At 32.6% G+C, this 19244-nt stretch overlaps 1 protein-coding gene across 1 annotated transcript in view; it reads left to right on the forward strand.

Annotated features, from left to right (window-relative positions):
- The window catches only part of LOC126887646 (zinc finger protein 664-like), a 66331-nt gene extending 59580 nt beyond the window's left edge, over window positions 1-6751 (forward strand). The window contains exon 2 of the mRNA XM_050655256.1: window positions 4033-6751. Coding sequence (XP_050511213.1) covers window positions 4033-5096 — 1064 coding nt within the window. The 3' untranslated portion in view covers window positions 5097-6751. The remainder of the gene's footprint in view (window positions 1-4032) is intronic.
- The last annotated feature ends 12493 nt before the right edge of the window (window positions 6752-19244 follow it).

Genomic DNA, 19244 nt, shown 5'->3' on the forward strand with positions numbered 1-19244 from the left:
GTTATCTTTTTATGGTAGGTACATATGTATTCTACATAAGAAATAAATATTCGGATTATCCGTGCCACGTCCGGTCCCGAGGAGCACGGATAATCGGGGTTCTACTGTATATTCAAATTTTTGCAAAAACTAACAATTCTGGATTATACTTATGGCTTTTGTTATTCGGCTCGATGGTAACTTCTTGATGTCGAATGGTACAGCTGTTGACTTCTCTTGACCTGGGTTAAATGGACGGCCTCAGGACAGTGCAGCTCTAGTTTACTGGTGGTGTTGGTCGCTGCAGTCTAGTTGCGATGTATTCATGAAGTCCTGCCTTATGAGTAGCATCACCGGTGATGTAGATGGCTTGAGGCTCCCGAAGGGAGAAAAGTTGAGTTATTCCCAAAAACTAGAAGAGTAAAACACATATCAACCATCAAGAAGAAAACCAAAAACGAGCCATTGCCAAATAATCGTAAAGAGTAGTCATTGGCAAAGGAACAACATAAAATTAATAGTGACGGAATAGTTAAATAATTTGATTACTAAAAGCATATATGTAAATTAAAAAGATATATTTAAAACTAAAATATCAGAACACATGCTTTGACATTGGAGGTTAGATTAGATAGAAAAAATATTAGAAAAAGCTGTTAGATGTTGAACTGTGATTACAAGAAAAAAGTAATAATGAATATTATTACCCCAAGAGAAGATTTGATTTGGAAATAGATAGCTGAACTTATTTTATTTAAAATGTTCCAAAGAATTTAGAAAAAATATTTTTCGGAGGAAAAGAGGAGATTTTTGAAATAGAGCGCGCCGCACCGGTAAAAAAATCGGATGGACATGCATAATTGAACAATTACAAAACAACGGTTTAAATTAAGGTTAGACGCGATCACTCTTCAGAATCTTGAAGCTGAATGTTTAATCTTCAAATTAAGTATCTGGGAACCTCAAAAATATTAATTTAAATATGAGTTTTTAAGCCTCGAAAATGCGTATTTTCGCATTTTTCTTTAGAATACCTTTCTTGTTTAGAATGACCCACAAAACTTAAAAATATATGTTCCGGAGCAAAAAACGTGAGCATTTGTATTTGTTTAAAAAAATTGTTTAAACAATTTCTGCCCAAAAATTCCGGCCGGCACCCTTCAGATTTGTTTAAAGGGGACATTTTTGAATAGGAATCCACAAAGAAACCGAATCAGAAATTTTTCCAGACGGGAGTGGTCTCACCACATGGACTAATAAGGATTTAATGATTTACTTTTTAACGTTGATGTTGTGATTTGATTTGTAATTGAGATATCTGTTGGTGTGTGTTGGCTTTCTATACTCATATCCAGTATCCTTCTTTGAGACTAAAATATCGAGGAAAGGTAAAGTGTTATTGTAGTCCATGTGGTGAACCCACCCGTCTGGAAAAAATTCTGATTCGTTTTTTTGTGGATTCCTATTCAAAAATGTCCCCTTTAAACAAATCTGAAGGGTGCCGGGCGGAATTTTTGGCCAGAAATAGTTTAAACAATTTTTTTAAACAAATACAAAAGATCACGTTTTTTTGCTCTGGAACATGTATTTTTAGTTTTTTTGGGTCATTTTAAACAAGAAAGGCATCTTGTAATTTTTCTTAAAAATTGATAGTTTTCGAGTTATAGGCGATTTAAAATCTGAAAAATACGAAAATACGCATTTTCGACGCTTAAAAACACATATTTAAATTAGTATTTTTGAGGTTGCCAGATACCTAAATTAAATATTAAACATTCAACTTCAAAATTCTGAAGAGTGATCGCGTCTTACTTTAATATATACCCGTTGTTTATTAATTGTTAAATATGCGTGTTTATCCGATTTTTTTGCCGGTGCGGCAAGCTTTATTTAAAAAATCTCCTATTTTCCTCCGAAAATTATTTTTTCTAGATTCTTTGGGATATTCTAAATAAAATAAGTTTCTTGACATTTTTCTCAAAAGTTAATAATTTTAAAGTTAAAAGCGATTTAAAATCCGAAAAATGCCAAAAAACGCTTTTTTGGATTTTAAATCGATCATAACTTTAAAACTGTTAACTTTTTGAGAAAAATGTCAAGAAACTTATTTTATTTAGAAAGTCCCAAAGAATCTAGAAAAAATATTTTTCGGAAGAAAATAGGAGATTTTTGAAGCACCGCAGCACCGGCAAAAAAATCGAATAGACATGCATATTTAACAATTAAAAAACAACGGTTTACGTTAAGGATAGACGCAATCACTCTTCAGAATCTTGAAGCTAAATGTTCAAACTTCAATTTAAGTATCTGGCAACCTCAAAAATACTAATTTAAATATGAGTTTTTAGGCCTCGAAAATGCGTATTTTCGCATTTTTCAGATGTTAAATCGCCTATAACTCGAAAACTATCAATTTTTAAGAAAAATTACAAGATACCTTTCTTGTTTAAAATGACCCAAAAAACCTAGAAATATATGTTCCAGAGCAAAAAAACGTGATCTTTTGTATTTGTTTAAAACAATTGTTTAAACAATTTCTGCCCAAAAATTTCGCCCGGCACCCTTCAGATTTGTTTAAAGGAAACAAAGGAATAGGAATCCACAAAGAAACCGAATCAGAAATTTTTCTAGACGGGAGCGGTCTCACCACATGGACTATTGTATTTCTTTTCCATTGTAAATTTTACTGTCTCTTCTTGATCGTTTATAATATTAAGGAATGTATCCAACAATTCTGATCTATGAGGCCATATTCAAAACACATCATCTACATATCTCCACCATACTGTGGGTTTTAAATTTTGTTTAGAAATGATATTAGTTTCAATGAACAAGAAAGAACAAAGAATTGCATTTATAAAATACCTTGTGAATGCGAACAATTTTATTTAGGTGAAACATCAAGACCATTAAACGTTAGAGTAAGTGAACATCAGTCTTATATTAAAAATAGAGAATTCGATAGATCTCAAATATGTCAACACGCATGGGATAATGAACATAGAGTTCAATGGAGAAATTCAAGTATAGTCCTAAAATAATCAGATAGTAAAAAGAGAAAAATCAAAGAAGCGGCTCTAATTATGCTAAATGAAACCAATTGTGTCGCAAATTCCTCGGTAGAATGCGGTAGGATGTGGTTACCCATACTGAAAGAAGAATACAGATTTCATGTAATCGAATGAACTATCTTTTAGTAAAGTCGTCCCAGGAACGCAACTCATAAATATTGACGATATCATTTTAAAGTCTTCTACTTTAAAATATATAATAGATTCAAATCTATTATATGTACATTTAACCTTAATAAATTAATAACTTTAATTGCGAATTGTCAAAAACAGTGCAAACAAGTGCTGCCAACTGGCATGAACCCTTAGCCTCCCACCACATTTAGATTTTGACAGTACTTACCAATAATACTTTTAAGTCCACCTTATATTTTATCGGTCATCATTTTTTATAAGCTAAAAACGTTGTTTGTTCCAACGATCCTTTAGAATACCTACAAATCTTATTGTATACATATTTAAAACGAAATCGTTTGAGTGATATTCAAATCTCATTTAACAGGATACTGTTATAATAGTTGTAATAGATGAGATTTAACAGAATACTCTCAAAGTAAAACTTAATACCTGGGATATAAAGGGTTCCAGAGTTTGGTGGTACTCAAAAGTACAATGGGGAGATTATGGGTTAAATCGTAATGAATATATAATCGTAATTATATTCGTTTAAGTATCTCTGCAAGATTTTTTCCGTTAAGCCAGAAACAGTCGAACCTTTCTGCAGCACTACTTTGTGGCGCCACAAAGTAGCTTCCGATGATTAGCCGTAAATTCTTATGTAAATTAAACGTGCCATTCCAGACGAGCGAAAGTGGCAAGCCACTGTCACCGATCCTCGCTGTTGTGGCGTCCATTACAAAATCATTGGCGCTACAAAATCGCCTGTCTAAGCCACTCTGTGGCTCCACTCAGTAGCGCTGCAGAGTGGCTCGTCTGTTTCTGCGTTTAAAAGTAAAATGTTTATAGTTGTTTTGTATTTTAGATTGTTACCAAATGGAAAATAAAATGAAAAGCGTGGACACGCTACACTCATATCATAAAGGAAAATGTACAGAACATGCAGAAGGAAAAATATTAAATAAAATTATGAAAGTTGGAACTAGAGAAAAACCTCACACGTGTGAAATTTGTTTTAAGCAGTTTGCTCGAGCACAAAATTTGAAAAGTCATTTGAGAGTGCACACTGGAAAAAAACATTACAAGTGTGAAATTTGTTTTAAGCAGTTTACTTATAAACTTTCTTTGGATGTTCATACGAAAGTTCACACTGGAGAAACCCCTTATAAGTGTGAAATTTGTTTTAAACAGTTTAATCACAAAAGTAATTTAAGAGTACATTTGAGAGTACACTCTGGAGAAAAACCATACAAATGTGAAATTTGTTTTAAAAAGTTTAGTGAAGCAGCTAAGATGAGAATACATTTGAGAGTGCACACTGGAGAAAAACCTCATAAGTGTGAAATTTGTCTAAAGCAGTTTACCCAATCACATAGTTTAAAAGCACATTTGAGAGTACACACTGGAGAACTTTACAAATGTGAAATTTGTTTTAAACGGTTTAGTGAAGCAAATCACTTGAAAGTACATTCGAGAGTGCATACTGGAGAAAAACCTCACAAGTGTGAAATTTGTCTTAAGCAGTTTACGCAAGCAAGTGGTTTAAAAACACATTTGAGAGTACACACTGGAGAAAAGCCTCACAAGTGTGAAATTTGTTTTAAGCAGTTTAGGGAAGCAGGTACCTTGAAAACACATTTGAGAGTGCACACTGGAGAAAAACCTCACAAGTGTGAAATTTGTTTTAAGCAGTTTGCTCGAGCACCAGATTTGAAAAGTCATTTGAGAGTGCATACTGGAGAAAAATCTCACAAGTGTGAAATTTGTCTTAAGCAGTTTACGCAAGCAAGTAGTTTAAAAACACATTTGAGAGTACACACTGGAGAAAAGCCCCACAAGTGTAAAATTTGTTTTAAGCAGTTTAGTGAAGCAGGTGCTTTGAAAACACATTTGAGACTACACACTGAAAAAGAACCTCTACAAGTGTGAACTTTGTTTTAACCTTCAACGGACGGGCCTCAAAATATTACACAAAAGACGGGCTGGGGTCTGAACTGACCGCATTCTGATAATGCGTGAACTAAGTCAATACGAAATCAAAACTGTAACAATAAAGGCAGGCGCCCAGTTATACGGAACAGCCCGCTACGGAACGGACTACGACGATCGGAATTTTAATATTTTCGTGTATTCAAATGGCTCAGCGCCTACTTTACGGAATCGTAGCACATCGCTTCACACCGCAACGCCCGGATATCTCGGAAGAGAATTCTTTTGCCGTTCTCCTCGCCGTAGTGCAGTGTAGCGATTCGATACCCAGTCCAGTGTATAGTTAGCGCTTCCACAACGGAATAATAAACACATGGACGGTCCAAGGTTGTCTTTATTTTATGTAAGCAGATGTTAGACTAGATGATGAATTCAATGTGTTGCTATCGGAAATCATTATAATAAATAATGGTATTAGTTTTCAAAGAAAGCATAGTATGATTTTTAAAGGGAAAGAATTAAATTTTGTTTTGGTAGATCAGTTTTTATAATAAATAAGAGTTCTTGATATTTTTCGTAACTCATTTTGAGTTATTGATAAAATTTGTTTTGATGATCGATTAAATCAGGAAATAAAATAGCAAATTCCCTCTCCGTGTTTCGTTTTTACAAATTTCATGCACTCATTTATTTTTGGAAGTTTATTTTGTTGTTCCTCTTCCACGCACAAAAATAGAATAGAATGGAAATATCTTTATTGTCATTAAACATTGTACAATTTTATAGACAAATCTTAAAATGAGAAAAAACAATAGCAAATACGATATACTCTTCCCTTATAAATAGGCTCAATGCCTGTTTTACTTCGGTTTTTAGCCTCAATTGACATTGTCTGACCATCTTTTCCTCGGTCGTCCCAATGATCTTCTTCCATTTGGCGATTTGTCTCTTGCTATTCGTACTATTCTATTTTTTGTCATTCTTTCTATGTGTTGATTCCATTCGATTTTTTTTCTTTTGGTCCACATGTTTATTTCTTCTATACCACATCTCGCTTTTATTTCCTCACTTCTTAAGGCCGCGTCTCACCATCAAATAATTTGATCAAACAGTTTGAGCAAACTTGACGTAGGTACTTGAAGAAGTACGTCAAAGTGACGTCACAATTGCAGTTTTTTTGAAATTCTAAAAATCTGTGCTCTCACTATCAGTCTAGTTTGATCAAATTTTTTGTATTGAGTGGTCTAACTTGTTTGTACTTTATTTAAAATTAAAAATTTTCATTATTATCCACAATGAACACTCAGGATGTGACGTCACTAACTGTCACTTTCAGTTTGCTCAAACCAGTTTGATCAAATTATTTGATGGTGGGACGCGGTCTTTACTATGTCTCTTAGAGTTTGGTTTGTTATTTTTCGTTAAAGGCTGTATGACACTATGCATTTTCTTGTATCATTTCTAATATCGTTTCTGATATCGTTTCTTGTATACATTTTCTTGTATCATTTCTTGTACGTACATTTGTGCCCTGTATGACACTATGCAAGTTCTTGTATCGAAAACTGTATGAAATTCGGCACGTGATTGGTCGAAATTTCGTTTGTCGCCCTGTCACGTTACATTGGTATGGTAGTACTGCGTCTACAGCTGATTTTAAGGATTTTATAAAATTTATAAACTTTTAAAAACAAATATTTTAATGTTATAATAACTAGAATTTTTACGTTGACTGTTGATTATTTGTGTTTTTTATTTTGTTTTGATATTTGTGCTAAAATATTTGCATTATAATTATCTTCAGTTTGATCCAAATTGGAACTATTGTATTTTCCTCTGTTATTCTAAATATATGGTTATTAATAGAACAGTAGTCCATACCAAACGGTATATTAAGTATCAATAAAATATTTATAAATAATACCTACAAAACACAAATAAATTCATCAAGACATAAATCATATGATCTCATTTTCAGCCGCCATTATGACATTTAGAAGTTTTACCAGCAGGTTTTACGTTTTTGCTCTTTGCGCAGAAATTGGCGCAGTTATTGTACAAGAATCTGTGCCTGACACAAATTCTTGTATCGTTTCTTGTATCTGTGTATGACACTATACATTTTTTTGACATATCAGAAACGATATTAGAAATGATACAAGAAAATGCATAGTGTCATACAGCCTTAAGACTTTCATTTCTGCTGTTTCCAGCAGTCTTTGTGTTTTCGCCGTATCTGTTCTTGTCTCCGCTGTGTACGAGTGTACGTCATTATCGGTCTTATTGTTGATTTATATATCCTATTTTTCGTTTCCATTGTGAAGTATTTGTTTCTCCAGATTGTGTTGTTCGCCATGTTCACTTAATTATTTTTGTACTTCTTCCACTTTTCCGTAGCTTGACAATTTTATTCCCAAGTATGCCGTTTCCATCACCTAATCTATTATTTTGTTATTTACGACCAGTTTATGATTTATCGTCTCGTGCGTACTTTTGCCCCCACCTACCCTAATGTCTACTTTCTACGCACTCTTCCTAAAAAACATAAGGTTTGTTCCAACATAAACTTTTGGACGGTCCAGAAACCGTCACGAAACTACTTGTACCGTTTGTTGTGCGCATGTTCGTAATTGTATCGCCCAGTTATCGTCCCATGACGGTAATTTGGAAACCGATGTTGGAACGGTTACCTGACTGATAACTGATTTATCTATCAATATGTATATTGTTGTTGGTATATCCAATGATAAAAGCTAAAGACGTATGCCGTAGATATATTAATATTATGTGACACATGACAAAAGCTCGAAACAAATGACAATCAATGAAAAACCCTATTTCCCGATTACTGAAATGATCATCACGAAACCGTCACTAAAAGATCACAATTCTTGTTGGAACAGTGGGAAGGACGATCCGATGACGATCATATTTTTGTTGGAACGGATTTTGTTTACTGCGCAGGAGCGTTACCGTTTCGTAACGGTTCTCGGTCGTGCTGGAACAAACCTATAACAATTTGGCTGGATAACTGCATGGGCAGAACAGAACAAGAATTGGAGGAATTTTTTCTCCATGTCAATTGTCATTGTCAACCCTCCCAGCCGGTGAAGTGACGAGCGTCATAAAGTTAGCGAAACGGTTTTTTCAAAGTCGTTATTTTGACTTCTACCATAGCTAAAATAATTGCACCTCGTTTGCGGATAATTGAACCATTCAAAATTTCATTTGCGGATTTTCCGTTTTCGAGATATAAGCAAATCAAAAGTGGAGATTTCGGCGCAGCGCTAAAAATAAATGTCGATTTTCAGGGTATAAAATGCAATAAAGTCACTAAATAACCATATCACCTAATTGCACCTCGTTTGCGGATTATGAATAAACTGGTTTTAATTGAAAATTGTGAAAATTGAAAATGTTATAAAGGAAAAACGATATTAATGTTGGTTGCCTATACTGTAGGGGCAAAGGAATGCCAGAATAATTTTCACTTTTGGTAAACCTAAACTGTAACGCTAAAAGTAGTATGTACCATAGTCAAAATAACTCCTCCTGACTTAAAGGTAATCCCTCCTTCGAAATTTCATTTGCGGATATTCCATTTTCAATTTATATCAAAATGAAATTTCTCGGGACAGCGCCAAAGCAAAGAATACATATCTCCCAAGAACCGACACAAACGGATTATCTATGAACTAAATTTTTATGCGCATGTGCCAGATCGGCCATTTCTCAATTTGTATGAATAGTAAATAATTTTGGTGACATTTGTCTTGTACAGGATCGGCGTTTGTTGTCACAGTTGTTTGTTTGGCTTGGCTTGGCGTTAGTATTTTGTTTTTGTATCAGTTTGTAGCTCATAATATTTTGTATAGACTTATTTTCTATATATATTTTCTTATATAGCCTACAACTATTAATTGTTATTTTCCAACATTTATACAATTTAATTCTTTTTGAGATATCTTGATTATGTGAATTAATTATTTTAAGCTTTTTCATGAACTATCGTATAAAAAATTAATTTTGTATTTATTGGGATTTCACAAAGAATTTGAATCTAAAATATCATACAAATTCTCTAACCTTTCTTTGACCTCTACTGTACCAAATGCATCTGCAGGAAGAGCACAAAGTCATATTTTATATGTGTTCATTCCACAAGCCACGTGCTGTGTTTAAAAAGTTGAGAATCCAATACTCACAAAAACTTCCATAAAGTACTTTTATCAGCAAACCTAAATTAAATTTAATAAACTATGTTTCATTAAATTGTTTCTGTAGTTTGTATAAAACAATAACTTAGGTCAAATATATAAAACAATTTATGACTGACTACTTGAAATTCAGGATTTTCAGGAGTAACATTATATAATTTAGCTAATTCAAAAAGTTTGATCCAATATCACTTGAAATTGTTTCAACATTCAAGTTAATGCTTGATAATAATTGACAATACACTCTTCATCATAGGTTTACATTCTCTTGATTATACTTGCGTTCCAACAAAAAAAGCTAAAGGCTGCTTTCATATGGAATATAAGCTGACCATAATGATCAAAACGTTTCCATATATATATTAATTAATATATTAATTAAAAAAATTACTTTTTCTCTTTTCTCGATTGCTTATTAGTTTTTATTGTATACTACATGATACTATAAATAACAAGATAATATATTGCACATCCGGAAGTCGTGATGTAACTGGAGACCGGCAAGTTCGTAATGGTTCGTAATCATTCGTAATATCCGATTACTTTGAATTGTTCGCGGTTGTATTTTATATTTTATCTTTGACAGTTATTTTGACTGGAATCTCGACACTAAATTCTTTTCGAATACATTGAAGTTTAATGTTATTTTGCTAATTGAATAATTTCATCACATAATGCATACAAATTCTATTTAACTTTAACAAGAATTCAAATTCAACTTCCGGTCTCCAGTTACGTATTCAATGCGTGAACTCGGACGTATTTGAGCTACGGGAAAATACTATCTCTTTATTTATAGTATCATGGTATACTATATATATTTTTTCAGTTATTACATCTTTATATTTATAGAAATAAAATAGTACAATACTTATTGGTTTTTTATTTATTTACCCCGATATTCGACTTTAAAGAATGTACTGGCTGGTTTTGGCTGGAATGTTTTGGCTGGTTTCCAAGACAATAAAAATTGAAAATATTGACATTCGATTTTAACATACAGTTTCTTGTTGTTGATCACGAACATTTGTCATTCAAAAAGAATTGGATTCCGTGACGGTTACAACGGCTGTTATTTTTCGATTATTTTACGAAATAACGAATATAATGAATTAGGAAATACCTCGACAAACAAGTAATTGGTCCTAGGTTTTCACCCAAAGTAATCGAAAGTAGAACTGGAAGTCGATATTGGAACTCTTCGTGTAACTTTGCTTCGATTGATCTACGATTTTACTAATTTTGTCATCTTGTTTTACATTCATATCATATTTTGAGTGACTTTAAAGCAGTACCTACAGTTGTAACTCTAAAACCGAAGTCCGATGTCAAATTTCTCATCTTTAATACCATCCATGGGTTATAAGCTTTCATTCGACACCTCATTTGTCATTCTATCTGTATTAGTAACTGAGGAGTTGTATTCGCGGTCGGACGGACAGACAGTCATGAAACCAGAAGTATATATTTGTTCTCGTCTTGCGAATGCGCGTCGAATAATATATCACTTGTGCTATTGCGGTGACTTTAAAAGAGTACTTCCGGTCGCATTTCTAAAACCGGAAGTCCTAGGTCAAATTTCCCACCTTTAGTACCATCCATGTATTATGAGCTTTCATTCGACACCTCATTTGTGATTCTACCTGGTATAGTGACGGAGGAGTTACATTTCCGGTCGGACGGACAGACAGTCTAGGTCAAATGTCTCACCTTGAGTACCATCCATGGATTATAAGCTTTCATTTGACACCTCATTTGTCATTCTACCTGGTATAGTGACTGAAGGAGTTATATTCGCGGTCGGACGGACAGACAGCCTATTAGGTCACACCAAGTCGTTCAAATTCTCACCAACTTGTTCACACTTTTTCAAAATTGGTGAAAACAACAAATTATATTTTGTATCGTTGTATCAATATAAGTCAAAAAGAATAATTAGTGAATGTCACGCCACTATAATATATTTTATTATTGGTCTTTCAATGCTAAAATCAGGATAAAAAGGTATTTTATCCATGGTTTTAATCAATATAATTCTCACCATTACTTTGTGTTGTATTTGCAACCTTTTGTAAATCAAAAATAATTCCACCATATTAAGAATGTCAACAAAAGCCGGCCCTGCATGCAACCTTTCTCTCGGTGCAACTAAAATTTTATTGATACACGCCAGAAATGTGCGAGACTTTTCTCAGTGTACTCGCGTGTACACTTGCCAACTCGATACTAAAATTAAGTACATGCTAACAACAAAAGAATCGCCGTCCGTGTCGGTTCTTGTGAGAGATATGTATTCTTTGGCCAAAGTATATATTTCCATTATCGGGATATTTATAAAAAGCTGTAAAAATAACAATAACTATATTATTTAATTTCTCGTGGTTTGAGGATTACCAATAGACCTGGTTTAAACTAAAAATCATAAAACTTAAAAATTTTCCGAAGAAAAAAATTTTCCATTTTGGTGGTCCTAAACTGTATTTGCAAAAGTATTATCTGTATTGTAATGTATATTTAAAATTATTGCTTCTGACTTAAGAAAATCCCTCCATTCGAAATTTCATTTGCGGATTTTCCGTTTTCGAGTTATAAAAAAATAAAAATTTTCGGCGCCGCACCAAAGTGTTTATTTCCTTTTTGTAGATATCAAAAGCTGTAAAACCACTAAATAATCATATCTTTTAATTCCTCCTCGTTTGAGGATTCTGAATGTACCTTTTTACTAAACTAAAATTTTTAACTTTTAACTAAAAATCATAAAAATTAAGAATTTTCCGAAGAAAAAAGATTTCTATTTTGGTGGGCCTAAACTGTATTAGCAAAAGTATTATCCACCATATCTAAAATAATTCCTCCTGATTTGAGGATAATCCCTCCATTCGAAATTTCATTTGCGGATTTTCCGTTTTCGAGATATAACCAAATAAAAAGTTGAGATTTCGGCGCAGCGCTAAGAATAAATTTTAATTTTCTGGGTATAAAAAGCCCTAAAATTGCTAAATAACCATATCGCCTAATTGCTTCTTGTTTGCGGATTATAAATAAACTGCCTTTAATTGAAAATAATGAAAATTTAAAATTTTATAAAGAAAAACGATATTCATGTCGGTTGTGGTTGCCTACACTGTAGGGGCAAAGGAATGTCCACCATAGTAGTGATGTTGATTATAGTTACTTTCGAGGATTCGTTACAAATCGTTACTTTTGTATAAAGTAATCATTTACAGTATTTGTTACTTTGGATTACTATGATTACTTTTGTATTTGAGTACCGGTAATCATATCGAGAATCGTATTTCTCAGTAGGTAGGTATTTTGTATAGGTATTCCGATATAACAACGACCTTCACCGATCTGTTTAAGGGATAAATCGTTACTTTTGTATAAAGTAATCATTAACAGTATTCGTTACTTTGATTACTATGATTACTTTTGTATTCGAGTACCGATAATCATATCGAGAATCGTATTTCTCAGTAGGTAGGTATTTTGTATAGGTATTCTGTCACACCCTTAAAACGCTTCATACCGATAACGATATTTCATAACACTCGTAAAATACCGGTCCCGTCCGTTACTCGCTGGGATACGATTGGTATTTTTTTTATAGAAAGTAATCAAGTGTACTGGTTGTAGATACAATAGTCGTTACCCGCTCTGATACGATTGGTACAAAGTAACGAAGTAATCAGAGTAATCAAAGTAACGATTTGCCTCTCTGCATAGTAATCGTTACTTTCGGTATTCTTAAGTAACGAGTACTTTGTAACGAATAGTTACTTTTTCAACATCACTATATACACCATGGCCAGAATCATTTTCACTTTTAACTTAACACATTTAATTTCTCCTGGTTTGAGGATTATGAATAAACCTGGTTTAACTTAATTAAAAGTCCGCTGTGTCTAGGTACACGCTAACGTGTACGCAAATAAAAAAGTTAGGTACACGCTTAAACGTCATCAAATCAGTGATATCCCTATTTAGCGTGCACTCTGACTAATTTTTTGGTAACTTTTTGGTACACGCTAATTTGAGCCGCGTGTATGCTGTGGTAAACATCTGTAAGCATCGCGAGTGTCAGAATGTGGTTACAATTTATCTAATCGCGTTTTGTTTACACTTTAATATTAATTTAAAGAGTTTTCTTATTTTTTATTTGTTTAGTGTTTTTTTTTAATTAACTACGGAGTGTAGACATTATTTATACTAAATTTACATTCAAGGTGCAGTAGAAATAAACAAACAAGGACCCGTTAAATGCTACTAGGAGCACTCTCGAATCAAAATTTACAATATATAAACTTTAGAAATCATTATTTGTATAGTTCTTTTTCTTCTTAACTTCCTCATCACAAAAATATAAAGGTTTATTATGTTATACAGGGTATTTACAAAGTTATAACCAATTTTCTATGAAAATCGCAAAGTAGCTTCTAATTTTTTCAAACATGTTTTTTTGCAAAATGTATTACATACTGATAAATTATTTTTCGTTCTTTATTTGTTACATTGTTACATTTACATACAAAAGTAGTGTTTAATTGTCTTCACAAAATGTTGTATTTTGTGTTTGTGTGTTTTTTTTTGTAAAATTTATTACTAATGTTCTTTCTTTATTTGTTACATTTACATAAAAAAGTAGTTTTTAATTGTTTCAAAAATGTTGCATGTTGTGGTTGTGTTTTTTTTTGTAAAATGTATTACTAATAAATTATTTTTATTTCTTTATTTGCTACATTGTTACATTGATTACCGGATTGATAATCAGTCGTCAATTGTCAATTCAGTCATGGCTTACTTAAAATTTAGAAAAATTTAGACGCCTAAAATAATTTGCTCTGAAAAATGAAAATATCTCGAAAACTAATAAATTTAGACGTAGGGAATGTTATCTAAAAATTAAAGTACGGTGATAGTACTTTTCAATAGTGATATAAAATACAGGGTGTTCCATTTAAAATTACTGAGAAAATAATGTACTTACGTTTTGACTCACCCTGTATTTGATATAAAGAAAATTAGCAATATCAATCATTCTTAAAAATTTTGACAATACGCAAAAAAATATGGCATTAATAAATCATTGCTGTTTTGTTTATTTTTTATTATACAGGGAGTTGAACTTGTTACGATTTTCATATAAAATTTGTTATAACTTTGTAAATACCCTGTATAACATAACAAACCTTTATATTTTTGTAATGGAGAAGTTAACAGGATTTCGAATTTAAAATAAAATATAGGGTGTTCCATTTAAAAAAACATATGTTTGGTCTGCCACTGTGTTATCGAACACCCTGTAACATTCTAATAATTTTGTAATGTGAAGCTCAAAGGTGGCTAAAATATTTGTTTTTAACTTTTATTGCTATCTATTACTATAGCGGATCTATTGAGCTTTACCCTACTAATCAATCACCCTGTATATATATATTCAGGTAGGCAAAATAAATATTTAGTACAAAACACTGTTAAAATAATTTTTAATTTTAAGTTAATTATACCAGTTTATAAACCAATGCTGTGGTGTGTTTTTTTTCTTTATACTATACAGTGAGTTGAACTTGTTGCGATTTTCATAGAAAATTAGTTATAACTTTGTAAATACCCTGTATAACATAATAAACCTTTATATTTTTGTGATGGGGAAGTTGAGAAGAAAGAGAACTATACAAAATTTACAATCAACATGCAGTAGAAATAAACAAACCAAGACACGTTAAATGCTACTAGGAGCACTCCCGAATCATAATTTACAATGTATATACATTGTAAATCCCAAATAATGATTTCCAAAGTTTATATATTGTAAATTTTGATTCGAGAGTGCTCCTAGTAGCATTTAACGGGTCATTGTTTGTTTATTTCTACTGCACCTTTAATGTAAATTTAGTATAAATAATTGTCCACACTCCATAGTTCTTTAAAAAAAAAACACTAAATAAATAAAAAATAAAGAAAACTCTTTACCAATTAATATTAAAGTCTAAACAAAACGCGATTAGATAAATTGTAACCACATTCTGACACATGCGATGCTTACAGATGTTTACCACAGCATACACGCGGCTCAAATTAGCGTGTTCCAAAAAGTTACCAAAAAATTAGTCAGAGTTCACGTTAAATAGTGATATCACTGATTTGATGACGTTTAAGCGTGTACCTAACTTTTTTATTTGCGTACACGTTAGCGTGTACGTTAAACCAGGTTTATTTATAATCCTCAAACCAGGAGAAATTAAATGTGTACCGGACGGGACCGGTATTTTACGAGTGTTATGGAATATCGTTATCGGTGTGAAGCGGTTTAAGGGTGTGACAGAATACCTATACAAAATACCTACCTACTGAGAAATACGATTCTCGATATGATTATCGGTACTCGAATACAAAAGTAACAAAAGTAATCATAGTAATCAAAGTAACGAATACTGTTAATGATTACTTTATACAAAAGTAACGATTTATCCCTTAAACAGATCGGTGAAGATTGTTGTTATATCGGAATACCTATACAAAATACCTACCTACTGAGAAATACGATTCTCGATATGATTACCGGTACTCAAATACAAAAGTAATCATAGTAATCCAAAGTAACGAATACTGTAAATGATTACTTTATACAAAAGTAACGATTTGTAACGAATCCGCGAAAGTAACTATAATCAACATCACTACTATGGTGGACATTCCTTTGCCCCTACAGTGTAGGCAACCACAACCGACATTAATATCGTTTTTCTTTATACAATTTTAAATTTTCATTATTTTCAATTAAAGCCAGTTTATTTATAATCCGTAAACGAGGAGCAATTAGGTGATATGGTTATTTAGCAATTTTACGGCTTTTTATACCCAGAAAATTAAAATTTATTTTTAGCGCTGCGCCGAAATCTCAACTTTTTATTTGGTTATATCTCGAAAACCGAAAATCCGCAAATAAAATTTCGAATGGAGGGATTATCCTCAAATCAGGAGGAATTATTTTAGATATGGTGGATAATACTTTTGCTAATACAGTTTAGGCCCACCAAAATGGAAATCTTTTTTCTTCGAAAAATTCTTAATTTTTATGATTTTTAGTTAAAAGTTAAAAATTTTAGTTTAGTAAAAAGGTATATTCATAATCCTCAAACGAGGACGAATTAAAAGATATGATTATTTAGTGGTTTTACAGCTTTTGATATCTACAAAAAGGCAATAAACACTTTGGTGCGGCGCCGAAAATTTTTATTTTTTTATAACTCGAAAACGGAAAATCCGCAAATGAAATTTCGAATGGAGGGATTTTCTTAAGTCAGAAGCAATCATTTTAAATATACATTACAATACAGATAATACTTTTGCAAATACAGTTTAGGACCACCAAAATGGAAAATTTTTTAGTTTTATGATTTTTAGTTTAAACCAGGTCTACTCGTAATCCTCAAACCACGAGAAATTAAATAATATAGTTATTGTTATTTTTACAGCTTTTAATAAATATCTCGATAATGGAAATACAGTAGAACCCCGCAAATCCGAACTAATTGGGGGGACAGCCTGTTCGGATTCCGAAAAGTTCGGATTATCCGAAAGTTAGCCTAAGAAGCTAACGAAGATGATTTTTAAAAGATTTGGACTGCCACCGATCCCTTTATGAAACTCTATCCGCACGTTTATGCCTCCAATATTCTAAAGCTGAAAAATATTTAGATCACTGAAATATTAAATGGCTAAGGCCAGTAGTTTTGTTTCGTCACGGGACATGGGAATTCGGCCATGTACTTAAATGATTCATTTAATTTGTAATCTGGATATTGATTACACTATGTTTCTCATGTTTCTTATCTTTTTCAATGTTTTCGTTCATAGTATACCATGGAAAATGTGTATTATGCACATTCCTTTATTGATTGTGTTTAGTCTAACTCGACGCTTTTATTCATCCATTAGTGTTCCAGTGTTTAATACTGTAATTATATCTTACGTAATTATTTTCTCACATAATAAACATGTTTTTAAATTTTTATTTTGAATTTTTAAAAAATTTTTTCACTTTCCGTTGGTTCGGATTTGCCGAAAGTTCGGATTTGCGGGGTTCTACTATACTTTGGCGCTGTCCCGAGAAATTTCATTTTGATATAACTTGAAAATGGAATATCCGCAAATGAAATTTCGAAGGAGGGATTACCTTTAAGTCAGGAGGAGTTATTTTGACTATGGTACATACCACTTTTAGCGTTACAGTTTAGGTTTACCAAAAGTGAAAATTATTCTGGCATTCCTTAGCTCCTACAGTATAGGCAACCAACATTAATATCGTTTTTCCTTTATAACATTCTCAATTTTCACAATTTTCAATTAAAACCAGTTTATTCATAATCCGCAAACGAGGTGCAATTAAGTGATATGGTTATTTAGTGACTTTATTGCATTTTATACCCTGAAAATCGACATTTATTTTTAGCGCTGCGCCGAAATCTCCACTTTTGATTTGCTTATATATCTCGAAAACGGAAAATCCGCAAATGAAATTTTGAATGGTTCAATCAAAGAATACATATCTCTCACGTATTCTTTGGTTCAATTATCCGCAAACGAGGTGCAAATATTTTAGCTATGGTAGAAGTCAAAATAACGACTTTGAAAAAACCGTTTCGCTAACTTTATGACGCTCCACATCTCTGATATAGGCACAATATAGGCAACTCAAATTACACGGCCTGTCAAAATTTCCAGCACCTTGTATGTCTCTCTCTAGGATCTCTCTCTTGTATCGTGGCTGCATTAATTTTCTTCGTGCGCCTGTTCCATCCGTATTGACATGACAGATGGATAGTTCATCGGGCATAATGCCCAATGAACTGTCAACACGGATGGAATGGGTAATTGCCTTAGACAAGGAAAGAGAGAGGACGAGTAATCCTATGACCAAAAGTGAAGCCAAACTGACACCAGGGATTTTGATCATCGACGTATCTTTGGGGTATTGTTATGCATTGAGTATTTAAAATAAAAACATGAAATGTATTTAAAATGAAGAATTTGTGTATGGTAAATGTTTTATTAAGTTGCTCATATTACGTACATATGTTTCAATACATACATATGTTTTTATTACGAATTTTAGATGATGATTTACTTTATTTTTATGAAATTTTAACCTTCAACGAACACCCACCACTGGCAACCCATTGTTATTTTTGACGTGACCGCCATGTTTCTGGTGACAAACAAACCAAAAACTGGCTTCACTTTTGGAACGTGTGTGTTAAATGGGTGTTACCCGTCCTCTCTTTTTTCCTTGTCTAAGGTAATTGCCGCCAGGATGAGAGAGTCTAGTCAGGGAAGGATAGAAGATAATCGCCATCTTTCGTAAACAAACAAATTGATAGTGGTAATCAGGGTTGCCAGCTTGGGGTATTTTCCTACAATTTTGGAGTAATTTAAAAGCGTCTATGGGATTTTTTCCAAGCAGAAATGGTTGGGGGATATTTTGGGGGGAGAGTTATGGAAGATTTTAAGGAGTCATGGGAAATTAAATTTGCGAATATACATAGAACTGTATATTATGCTCTCATATAATCGAAGAAGATAGGACCTATGAATTATTTCCAGGGTCCTCTCTGTTGATAAGTAGTATAATTTTGGTTTACTGTTCTCTACATTTGAATACTAATTTATTAACATGCAGAAAATATTTTAATTTGGGGGATTTGAGCTTAATTTGAGGGAATTACAGTTTCTAAGTGGGGGATTTATAAAATCACATCTGGCAACTCTGGTCATTATGATAATATCCAACCAATTGAAGAAGTCAAATTTTCCCTGACAAGCTCTGTCTCTCTCTAGGACCTCTCACTTGTTATGTACTTGGATCTACAGACCGAGCGCATCTCATAAATTGCACGGCTTCGCGCAATCGTACTTAATACACTGTGTC

The sequence above is a fragment of the Diabrotica virgifera genome, chromosome 7 (assembly GCF_917563875.1).
Source record: "Diabrotica virgifera virgifera chromosome 7, PGI_DIABVI_V3a".
Lineage (NCBI taxonomy): Eukaryota > Metazoa > Arthropoda > Insecta > Coleoptera > Chrysomelidae > Diabrotica > Diabrotica virgifera.